At 39.1% G+C, this 12797-nt stretch overlaps 1 protein-coding gene across 1 annotated transcript in view; it reads right to left on the reverse strand.

Moving 5' to 3' along the window:
• Nucleotides 1–1355: 1355 nt before the first annotated feature.
• Nucleotides 1356–12797, reverse strand: part of LOC128680180 (zinc finger protein 579-like) — a 48518-nt gene continuing 37076 nt past the window's right edge. The window contains exon 2 of the mRNA XM_053763097.2: nucleotides 1356–6756. Coding sequence (XP_053619072.1) covers nucleotides 4884–6740 — 1857 coding nt within the window. The 5' untranslated portion in view covers nucleotides 6741–6756 and the 3' untranslated portion in view covers nucleotides 1356–4883. The remainder of the gene's footprint in view (nucleotides 6757–12797) is intronic.

The raw sequence follows: 12797 nt of genomic DNA on the forward strand, positions 1-12797 counted from the left end.
TATTTCTGTGCTTCTGTGGTAATTATGACAGCCATTACCTTCCCTTCTATATGTAACTGTATGACGCCCATCGAAACAATAACAACGTAACTTCCTCGATGATGACGCCCGTGATTTTATCAGTGACGTCATACAAATACTATTTACTGGCTGGAATTGACTCAACCGAATTGTGCATGATTTGTCATTTAGTTTAATACCTACTTTGTTTACGCAAACAATATTTTAATATATTTTGAGCAAGAGGTATTGCTTTAGTATGCGTAATACTATGGGTACCTATAATTACTAATGCTACCTACGTCTTCTGAATTGCTCAAGGGCATTGTTTTTAAGCATTCTGACGACCTCCGTGGCTTAATTGTCATTATCCCGGACTGCTACATTGGAGGTCCCTGGTTCGAATCCCGGTCAGTTCAACATGAAAAATGATATTTTTCTGATTGACCCGGGTCTTCGATGTTTATCTATGTAATGTATATGTTATAGAATATAGTATCGTTGAGTTAGTATAACACAAGTTTCGAACTTACTTTGGGGATAACTCAATCTGTGTCATTTGTCACTGTATATTTATATTTAGTTATTATATTTATTCTTCTTTTCGATAGCAATAGCTAATTTAAGTGCCTAATGTTATGTTTTATATGCTGTGTGTGCCGGTTTTTCATTACTGTTCCCTATCCTCCCACACCTCCCACATGATTCATATAAGCAATCTATACATATATATATTATAAATACGAATGAGGATTTATGTGTGTATGTTTGTTACTCTTTCACGCAAATCTACTGGACGGATTGTTACGAAATTTGATACACGGGTAGAATATAACCTGGAATAACACATAGGGTAGGTATAACTACTTTTTTATCCCGAAATTCCCACGGTGTTCAGCTAGACCTATATAAGTTCAATATTATTTTTTATATTAATAAACAACATTAAATGCTTGCAAATAATTTTAGTATGTATGTACCTATATAGGCAGTATTTTGCGCGTATTATATTTTGCAATGCATAATAATGCAAACTCAAACTCAAATATGTTTGTTGCAGTAACTGTGTAGTACAAGGTGTGGCACATACAATAGTTTCAACAGTTTACCCTTACAGGCATGCAATATTAGCGTTATGTTACACTTAAAACACATACTATGTTCTATATATGGGTACGTGCAGTACTTACAAATTATACTGTTTGAACAACTTATAAGTAATTTGTCTTTGCAATTACTTAATTGCGCAAGTAAAATTTTACTGCACATGTAGGTACTCGTACGTTTCTATAAGTGGGAAAAAGGAATAACAGAAATAAAAACGAATTAATTATTTGTATATTTAATTTATTGAATACGGTAGAAATGCTCGTAGTTAAAAGGAAAACAAATATAACAAACAGACGGATCTAGGAACATATACCGACCGCTGACCATAAAGTAGCACGTTCTATATTAAAAAAAGAAAATTATTATTTTTCATTTGTACGTACTTTTACCGCGAGTTTTAGTTTTGCTCGCACCGGATATTATGTAATAATTAATTGTGCCCAGCGATTTCTCCATCACAATTATATTCATCAATATTTAAACGAAATCACGGGGCACAGCCTGTATTCTTAGTTAGCTTGCTATAATGGTGTTATTTTAAACATACGTGTAGATATTTACGATTATTTATAGGTATCGTTACGTAAAATCTTATTGCAAATTAATATGTTATTAATATCAGAAATCTTGGACAACACTTTCACAAGATTCGCTGAATAAGTTAAAAAAATAAATACTGAAACACTTTACGCAATTTTTTTTCTGCACTTCTGCTAATACAAATCCTACATCCCATTTTTAACACCATTCGAAATAGAAAATATTTCCATAATAATAATTCATTTAGTTTAATAGCTCAGTGCGTGTTGTGACAACATTTTAATAATTCCAACTCGCACAAGCTTAATCATCTGTATTTTTGTGTGACGTGCTACAAAATGGCGCGGTATTAGGTGGCTCTCTCCAGCCAGAATATAATTCTCTTTATATATTTTATAAATTTTATTCAATTTGTCCAATGTGGAAACCAATGTTTACATAATTGCTCACCATATTTGGATACATATCTTTAATTTACTATTTTTTAAAAATAGGCAATATTTTTGTTAAGTATTTTTGTACTAAATATTATTTTTATATTATAATGTGATTAAGATTTGACATTGATTTCCACATTAGCTAAATCTAAAAAATAATTTGACTAGAAATAACACAGTTTTATATAATAAGTTGATAAATAATGACCATTTATTTTACAGTCGCACTTAAAATAATTTTAAAATTTTAAATTAGATGAGAATCGACTAGAACTTATATTATACAATTAAATTATTGTAATTAAATATTGGAATGTAAAATTTACAGAAGACTAGGAAGGAACTTTAGATTTTTTAATGTTTTAAATAACATTTAAAATATAATTACAATTATAGTAAATCAAAATATACATTAATTGTTTGCAATTTCTTACCAACAAATTTCATTGTAATAAATGTTAAAAAAAACATTATATGCAGGTAGCATTCTTAAAATTAAATTAAAATTAATATATGCAAGATATACTTAAGTCAAACGTAAACTACGATATTTGAAATATATAATAATTAAATAATCACAACTTTATTTTTCTACAGCAAATATCGTAGTGATATTTTTGACATATTTAGTAGAAAAAATAAAAATCCTCAATAATCCATATCTTGCTTCACATAGAGAAATTTAAATTATACAATGAAACGTTTAAAAAAAACTGGTTTGACAAACATAGTTTCATATTTCAGAAAGAGAAACTATTAAAACAAAAAAAGGTGCGACTGTGGCGAGCAGTTTACAAGCTTTGTACCCGAGTGGTGTCATTATCTGTTGCATCTACCTTAACATTAATTTGTACTGTTCATTATTTGTTACCAATCACCGCTTTAATACATTGGTTATTTGTACTATTGATCATTGGTCTCGTTCACTCAAGGTACAAGGCGATTATGGGAAAGAATACTGAACACAATAGATACATTTTCACTACATCCATGTCGGACGAGTTCAGAACCAGTGTGTACTTTCCTAAATAGTAAAAATTCGGCGTCCACTGCATGTTGTTCCTCTAAAACGCCCCCCTCGTTTTGAAAATACACAATAGTATCTGGATCGTCACCACGCGTACATTTTTTATTAATTTTGTTATTATTTAAAACGTTATTAATATAATTTGTTGTATCGCGCGGGGCTAGTACGGCTGTGCGAAGAGTTTCGGTTTGGCTCGAAAGGAAGACTGAAAAGGAAGATGGTCTATTGATTCCAATTTAAATTTTACGTCTTTGGAAGTATTTTTAGGAACTACAGTTACTAAATCATCATTAAATTTATCTACATCACCTGTTTCATTATATACTAATATTTTATCTTCAAGTAAGTCAAATTTAGTAGGATTTTTTACTAGATTGTTAGTGATTAGGACAATTGCACCAGCATTACCCTGACTCCATCACAATATATTATAAAAATCAGGTGTCTGCCGCCCCCCGCACCGCCGTCCCCTCCCTGCCTCTAGTTTACTATAAATTACAACTTACGTACATACATAGGAACTTTGTTTAGAAGCTGCATGGTTTATACAAGCTAACCTCCACACTGACTACCGAATAATGAATTATTTAAACAAATTACCTCATCAAATAAGTCTTGATTATCAAGATAATAATATTTGACAATTGCTGCAGCTTACTCGTCTCTAACGCGGATTGAGGTAGATCTTTCAGTCTTTGCACGTGGTGTTACTTGAACGAGTTCAACACTCAAAATTGCTATTTCACGACCGGTAAAATTTCAAAGTCAAAAATATTCGGCAACTTCTCTTACAACTATATAACTATTTAATGGACATTTCGCGCGAGAGACGAGCAACGCCAGCACCACCCGCTGTAACGTATATATTATAGATTACAATAGAAATAAGTGATAAAATGATAAGCCCGGCCGAAGCGGGGCCAAGCTGCGCCCGGCCCCAAAAAAGACCCGTATTAGACTGATGTGTGACACAACAAAACACAATCCGACCGAGCTCCCAACACCACATATCTAATCAAATTTAATACTAAAATTACGTTTAATGTTGATCACTGCCCAATAGTACGTATCTTTGTGCTTTAAGTCACTCGTAGACAACAATAAATAGTCGAGTAGCTAACATGAACGCGGTATATTTGTACTTTGTAACTCCAAAATATAATTTATACAATAACAGCTAATATAAAACCTAACGTTGTGAGGTAGAGCGGTTGTCGTAGTACTCTAGCGCTCGCTCGCTCGCTCGTGAGGGCCGCGGCTCGGCGACCGTCGCCCGGCTGTGCCGCCACCGGCGCGCTCAGTGATCAACATCGACCGGTACTACGACTCTATCGCGGCGCACGCGCCGCCGGTTACATACGTTAAATAATAATAAATTTATGCCTAGGGTGTATTTCTTCTCCCGATCGAAATCGACGTTTCAAAAACTCGTCTCGGACCGACCGACGGAACTTCCAGGAGATAATAATAAATAATCGAATTTATAAGCGGCAACGTTTCATATATCACCCGTTCAATATAATTCTCAATATATGAAGTTAGACTCTGAAAAAAAAAAGCCGGGGGCCGCCGCGCGGTGAGGCGCTCGAGCGGGCGGCCGGAACAGCTTCTCCGATTATAATTACGTCTCATAAAATTTTCAGCAATCGCTTGAAGGCACACAGCGTTAAATGTAGTTAGTACAGTTCAGCGATCGAACGCGCGCGCGCGCGGCGATGGAATCTCAGGCCGCGAGCGCGCGCGGGCGTCGGCGGGTCGGCGGCGCGCGGCTAGGCCGGCGTCAGCGTCAGCGTCACCGTGGCGCGCCGCGTCGCGCGCCGCCGCACCGGCAGGAACACCAGCGCCGGCACCAGGCTCAGCGCGCCGCCCGCTTCCTCCACCACGAATGGCTGCATAGTTAGCGGCGCTTGCGGCGCGCGCGGCACCGCCAGCAGCGCGCCGGCGCCGCCGTGCGCCGCGCGCAGGTGGGCTTCCAGCGCCGCGAACCCCTCCGCGCGGAACTCGCAGCGCGAACACGAGTACTGCGCCTCGCCCTCCCCTTCCCCCGCGTCCCCGGCTTCGCTCGCGCCCTCGCCGCTCTCTTGCTCGCCGCCACTCGCTTCGGTATTATTCTCTATCGGCTCGTTTGCTTGTTGCTGGGCGTGCGCTCGCTCGTGCGCAAATAAGAACGCGAGGACGTCCGTCGTGAACGGACAGTAGGAACATGCGTATGGTTTGTCCCTGGCGAGCAGGTCGAGAGGCCGCGGCGGAGGGGGCGGGGGGCGCGCGGGGGGCGCGTGCTCAGCCAGGAGGTGCGCGCGCAGCGCCCGCGGGCCGCGGAACCGGCGCGCGCACAGCGGGCACGGCTCCGCGGGCGCTGCGTTGGCCGGCGCCGGCGGTGCTGGTATACCGTGAGTGTTATGTTTGTGCACGCGCAAGAAATATTTACTACAGAGCTCCTTGTGGCAGATGTCGCAGGTGACCCCGCCGAGCTGCGTGCCGCTCTCCAGAGAGATCCCGTGCATGCGCTGCATGTGGGTGCGCATGAAGTATTTATTGCAAAGCTCCTTGTTGCAAATCTCACAGAAACTGGATCCGGAAGATGAAGAAGCGCGGCGTTCGTCAGGCGGTGGAGGGGAGGAGCTCGGGGGGCGCGGGCCGGCCTCCATGGGGTCGTCGACGAGGCGCTCCGCCGCCAGCTCGTTCAGCTGCGAGATCATCGTTTGTAGCTTTCGCAACTCTTCGCTGGCGGACCCCGGAGACGCCACTCCCCGCTCTTCCACAATCAAGTTCAAGGGACTCGTCTGTCCGTCTCTCAGCGCCGCCTCGAAGTCTTCCTCACATTCTCGTTTTACTTCTGCCATCTCCTCAGAATCATAGGGGGGAGGTAGTGAGTGCGACCGCGGCGGAGTGTCGGGCGGTGGAGCGGGCAGCGCCGGCGGCGTGGTGATGGGCGTGCTCATGGGTGTGGTGAGCGGCGTGGCGAGAGACATGGGCGGCGTCACCGCGCTGGGGGACAGCTCGGCGGCCGGCGAGCGGTGCGCGGGCACGCCGTGCCGCCGCTCGCGGTGCGTGCGCAGAAAGTACTTATTACAATACTCTTTACAGCAGATCTCGCAGAACGCTTCAGGGTTTACGACGCCGAGTCTTCGTAACGTGTCAGGTTGGAATCCCGCCTCGCGCGCCCGCCTTGCGGAGTCTGGGGAGAGGCGTCGTGGTGTTCCTCCTGATTCTTCATCAGACGCTCGTCTCGGGGGGGAGGGCTGCGCGGGCGGGGGTGCGGCCGGCTGTGGCTCCCCGCCATCATAGATGCCGTGTTTGTTCGCGCGGTGTGTTTTCAAGAAGTATTTGTTACAGAATTCCTTGCAGCACAGATCGCAGTAGGCCTCAGGGTTGAATATTCGCGGGGGTTCGTGTCTTGGGAGGAGTCTAAATGCGGCGAGAGGATCGAAGGTGGGTAGTGTGAGTTCTCCGAAGGCAAGGGCGCTCTTGTAGATGTCAGCCATCTTGGCCTGCAGGTCTAGCGGCGGGGGCGGGAGAGGCTGCGGCGCGCGGGTGGGAGCGGCCTGCTTGCGCCGCTTTCGCCCCGGACTGCCGCCGCCGCTGTCCAAGTCCAGCTCGCGCTTGACCGCCGGCGCCACCGACATCGCGTCACCGCCGCATCTGAAATTGAGATACATTCACGTTAGTTTATCGTATTATACAATATAGGTTTATACAAATTATCGCGCCAGTTTGCCGATGATATGGGCAGAGACTAGAGATTTCCACTAGCAACGATCCTCACAAATATCAATTATATTATATTCATTGTATTATCTTGATTAATATTTGGTTTGAGAAGCAATTCGATTGTTTTTACGTGATACTTTTAATAATCTGTCATCGTTGCAGTATTGTCGGATAGGTCGGGCCAGAACTTTTGATATGTCCATGGGATTGGGTGGTATAATAATGACATTTACAATTCGGTGATCAACCAGCTACACGTTAAAAATTACAAGGACTCTTCGAAAAATTACAGAAACTTCATATTTCTTGTTCTTTAAAAATATTCTTATAAGACTCTTATATGACAAATACATTATAATTTAATAATTATCGTAATGAACCTGCCTAGATCTTTATGTCACGGTAATAGCGACGACTTTGCAATAAAATTGGGTAGCTTGATGTGCTGTTGATTGTACGTCCACCGAGACACTTAAGAAAAAATAAATTATAGCATGCAAGATGCTATGTTTCCCTTCTCAAACATAAACTTTTAGTTGAAAACTAGCGACCCAGCCCAGTTTTGCACGGTTTAATATTCTGTTTTGTATGTATAAATCTTCGTTAATAAATTGCCTAAACAACTGTGAAAACACATCTATATTTTATTTAATTATTATTTAGTGATCTTAAACTATGATCTATTGGCATTAAAAGAAGCAGAAGATAATTAAGTTCATTCGTCGTTACCGAATCATCTACCTAATTACGATTGTATACCGTCGTTTTTGTTAGATATATATTTTATATAAATTTCAATGGTGTCTGGTCTATTGTGATTATTTTCTTCCCGTGTAAACCAAGAAAAATTACGTTTTTATGATAAAACTGTAAATAGCTTTTATTCTATCACATTCATTTCGTATATACAGTGAATTGGTAAAAAAAATATTTAAAAACATAAAAACTTCAATTCTTAATAGTTCCTCCATTATAATTGAATTTATTTATTTTAGGCATTAATTAAAATCTGCTACGAATACGGCTCGTAATCATTAATTTTTCCTCAACAACGCGCCAATTTATTTTTTTAAAATTTAAATAGTTCTAGGAAGACTAGCAGAAATGGCGTTGTCATAAAATTCACCTGTCTCTATCTTGACTTTGGTGTTGAATGTCCTTCATTTGTTGTTCACAAAATCACACAAAATGTTCACACTTTTCACCGGGTACCAAAACATAGCACCACATCACTAACTGTCAAAAAGCCGCAATGACATTTAATTTTTTTTTTAGTTCAAACGGCGCGTGACAGAATGCGCGTACGCGCCGAAGCAGTATGTTTTTAACTAAAAATGTGTTTTTATTTTTTTGGTAAAATGGCAAAAATTGTGTACCCCACCCTACGCCCCTCGACAAGGGGTCGGTGCATCAGAGATAGGCAGGGTTCACATGGCGACCATGTTAATTAATCTCAAGATGGGAATGTTGTATTTACTAAGCATAAACACAAAATAATTCTTTTGAAATTAAAACACCAAATACTTAAGCACAATTCATTTATATATAAATAACTTGAAGTTAAATCTAATTTTTAAAAATAAATATAATCTGAAAACAATACTACTGAGAAAGAACTGAACGAACGAACTGAAAAGAACAACAAAATAAACATATCGTTATAAACAAATTGAAATCTACAATTTCAAATCAAATTAAAATTTTATTGTTTTTATTCGCTCCAAAACGAATACCTAATAAAAATGAATTCATATAATTTCTATCAATTTCAAAGTTATATTCAAAAAAATTATATCAGTTTAAGATAGTTCGGCATTTTCATAATATAGAAGTGAAATAAAGAAGAGCAATTCATAATTTCACGTAGCGCCATGTGAGCCCAGCACATTGTCAAACAATACGCACTGCTTTCCGAAAATTTGGAAACTATCACGAGGGCGCCAACCAAATCTCCCGTCCTTCTCTGACACCAGCCAAAACATCTGCCGTCTCTTTCCAGCCCCCTTATAATTATGATTTTGTGTAATGGCACAATAAATTTTAGTTTAGAAACTTTTGAATGTTTTTTCCGAAACTTTAAGTTTTGAAGACTATTGTTATGGTAAAGTGTGAAACGTATGGTCACAATGTTGGGCACGCGTCGTACTAAACTGATATATAGATAATTAGAAAAACATACGAACGTTAGATTGGTTAGCTAATATAACTTATACTTACGCATATTTCATTATATATGCTTCTATATTTGATCCCAGTATATTATTGATGTTGAAACGACTAAACTTTATCATTACAATAACAAATAAAAACAAATGAAGCTTTTAATTCATTACATTGATGTAAAAAAATGTAATTTTAATAAAACTATTTTTTATTTATTTTAAAATTATTATTTTTTAATTTCAAACAAATAAAGAAAATGTCTTCCCATTCATAACTGCCAGTATTTGGCCTAACCATCGACAATTAAAAAGTATGAGAAAACTTTTGGTATTTTTTTTGGCATAAACAACGGCCAGCTCGGGGCGGCATTTTCATCAGGTTTTTTTCGCCGAAATTGAAAAGTTTTATATTAAAAAGTCGAAAAACAAGTTTAATTACTTGGTCCGACATCAATTCAGCTTATTAAACAGTTATTGTAATTTAAGATGACCAAACTTAATTTCATATTACCTTTGGCCGTCTCGCGAAGTGAGATTTTTTAATTTTAATTCTTTATAGGACTTTTTATATCTGTTTCCACGGAAGGGGAGTATGATAGAAGACTTAATGATATATTTATAGATAAATGTTGCTTTAATAGCAGTTTTATGTGTTGGGGAAAATTAAAAATTTACGACATTGCGTAAATATTGAAAATTATACAAAAATGCTACTTGTTTTAGGCGCAAATAGGGTGTATTGTATTTTAGTAACACATTATAACAGATGACATAATAAATGACTGGAGCGCGTGTATCACAATAGCGAACCACTCCAAGAAAGTTGTGTGTTTCATTCCACGTAATACGAAAACAAACTAGTAAATAACAGATCTATTTATACTTATATCAATGATAAATAAACAGTTGAAACTAATTCCGTCATAACTTCTGATATTGGACTAATCTATTAAAGAAAATTAATACCTTAGGACCAATTGACCCAATTCTTTTATTAGGTTGAGGTGGCCACTATAAACATTTTGTGGGCTGGCCCACGCGTGGGTAACAATGATACAGTGAGGTGGCCACTATAAACATTTTGTGGGCTGGCCCACGCGTGGGTAACAATGATACAGTGAGGTGGCCACTATAAACATTTTGTGGGCTGGCCCACGCGTGGGTAACAATGATACAGTGAGGTGGCCACTATAAACATTTTGTGGGCTGGCCCACGCGTGGGTAACAATGATACAGTGAGGTGGCCACTATAAACAGCTTCATACATTGTTGGTCACTAACTGCTTTTATGATATTAATGAATTTCTTGCATTTAAATTTTGACTTTGACATACAGCGCCCTCAAAAATTATAATTGACATTATTATATAAAATTTCAATAATTTCTTAATTTATATGTTTAAATTATTTATTTGTTAAAAATTCTGCATGTAACTAACATAAATTGTAATTTATGAAATTGAATATTTGCATGCCAACTGTTGGCGCAACACGCCTGTACAACTTATATTAGACAAACTCTTGTCGCAACTTGTAACCAATATTTACCGTGTTTTGCCTGCAAATAAATTTTATTATTATTTGTATCTCTCAAAAGTTTCACGGGCCGTAGCCCGGTCCTTTGAGGCTTGCATGGGGACATGGGTCCAACATGTAGAGGCCTTGTGAGATGTTTGATCTAAAATGGTGTGGGGCACAATCCAAAGCATGCTCGCCAAGCACACCACGGAGATGTACTTGCGAACAATTTTTAGAAAGTGCAGGACTATTGGAATATAATGTATACTACAACGTATAGGGCTATTGGGTTGAATAGGCTTGTGATGTGTATTCAGGTCTATGAGACAAAACTATGTCGCCTGCCTGACCAATGTATAAACACGGATAAAATAGGCAGGCGGTGACTCGCCAGCTCTGTCAATGGGCCCCCGAAAAAAGCTGCACGATGCAAAATTGCAGCAAAGAGGGCAACACTAGTAGAGCGGCTGAGGGTGTCGAGAGGTGCGGCTCCGGTTTCACCATCACGGTGCTGCCCGAGAGCGGGTTTCCCCGTTATTACGCCATTACGTGCAATACACTTCCACCCTGGAGCGAATGTTCTGCTCTTGCTACTCCACTCTGACCGGCCGGCTAAGGCAAGACAGAGGCAGGGACGTGTTACTGAGTGTATGTGTGTGTAGGTGCATGTGTGTGTGGTCCCCTGGAGATCGGGTCCGTGGTGACGCCGCTCACCAACAGCTCGCCACAAGCTGCCCTGCGGTGACTGATTGCACTGGAAATCCAGCGGGCGATGGGGTCGTCACATCCCTACGCACTTATTATTATTATTATTATTATTATAAACATTTTGTGGGCTGGCCCACGCGTGGGTAACAATGATACAGTGTCATGTCTTTAGTTTTTACGGGTAAACAGAGCTGATAAGTGTCGTATAGTGGATTGCATGAAATGCAATATGTAATAAAGAACATTAGGAACAATATTATTATAAATAATTATTATCTAACTGCTAACCATCTTACTAATATTATAAATGCGAAAGTTTGTGAGGATGCTTGTATCTCTTTCACGCAAAATCTGTATGAAATTTGGTACACGGGTGGAATATAATCTGGAATAACACATGGGTACTTTTTATCCTGAAATTCCCACGGGGGTGAAGCCGCTCAGCTAATACTTATGTATAGCGGTCATCAGAACAGATTATTAACTGTTCCCGTCTCTAATACAGAGCTTCTGGGATAATATCCTAATTAATGATTTGTTTTACACAGAAATTGTTTTAAAAAAAACATCGTCGAAACGTTAAAAAGCATAACCTAAAAACAAAGCGATCGGCGCCATAACATCCAGAATTTTTCAAGTAAAGCGCTATATTTTTACAGCAGTCGTTAAGTTTGAAATATCGGGGGGTGGTGGGGACTTGAGGGGGGGGGGGGAGGTGGGCAAATAAAATAAAAATAAAGGCCGATTACTCCCGACATTTTATAATGGCCGCCGAAATGACATGCGGGCGCCGCGGAGACGTGGCGTGGAGTCGCTTTACGCAAAAATTAAATGTCGAGGCCTTCACGATTTTATATTTAGTTTGTTTTGATGGATTGGTTTATGAAATTGTGTTTGGTTGACATTTTTTATTTGGCCTTCACTTTACAGGTAATTCAGCTTTTAAAGCTACCTTCAAATCAATAAAGAAATTTTCTAACATTCTCTTATTGCATCTTAAAAAAGGTACCATATATTGATATGAATCGTAATCGATACTTGACTCTGAATAACAGAAATATTATCCTAATAATTATTCGATGATATTTGGTACGTGGGTATAATTCGTAGAATACAATGAACTATACAATGAAATAAACATTAATGAAGTCCCAGGTTATAACTATTCTAACTAATGAAATTGGAAGAAATATAAAACAGTAAATGAATGAAAAAGGGGGATTATTATATATATGAGCTGGCCGTATTAAATAACAAACATACAGCATTACATCTCAATAGGTTAAAGATATTTGCTTCAAAATTGAGTAGCAAGAATCCACCAGACCAAACATACATTCATTGCAATTAAAAAGCTTGTAAAAAGACTAGATTATGTAAAACAAAATGATTACTCATTACAGTTGTAAAGAAGCATAATATGATTCGTCGAAAATTCAATCCAATTTTCCTCAATAATATACGGTAAATTGATGATTTGCGCGTTTGTTGCTGTTTACGCGTAATTGTATTTTCTGACGCACAATGCAAATCGAGAACGTTTTTATGAAATCTTAGTCACAAACAATAATTAGTTTACATGAA

This window comes from Plodia interpunctella, chromosome 23 (assembly GCF_027563975.2).
Source record: "Plodia interpunctella isolate USDA-ARS_2022_Savannah chromosome 23, ilPloInte3.2, whole genome shotgun sequence".
NCBI lineage: Eukaryota > Metazoa > Arthropoda > Insecta > Lepidoptera > Pyralidae > Plodia > Plodia interpunctella.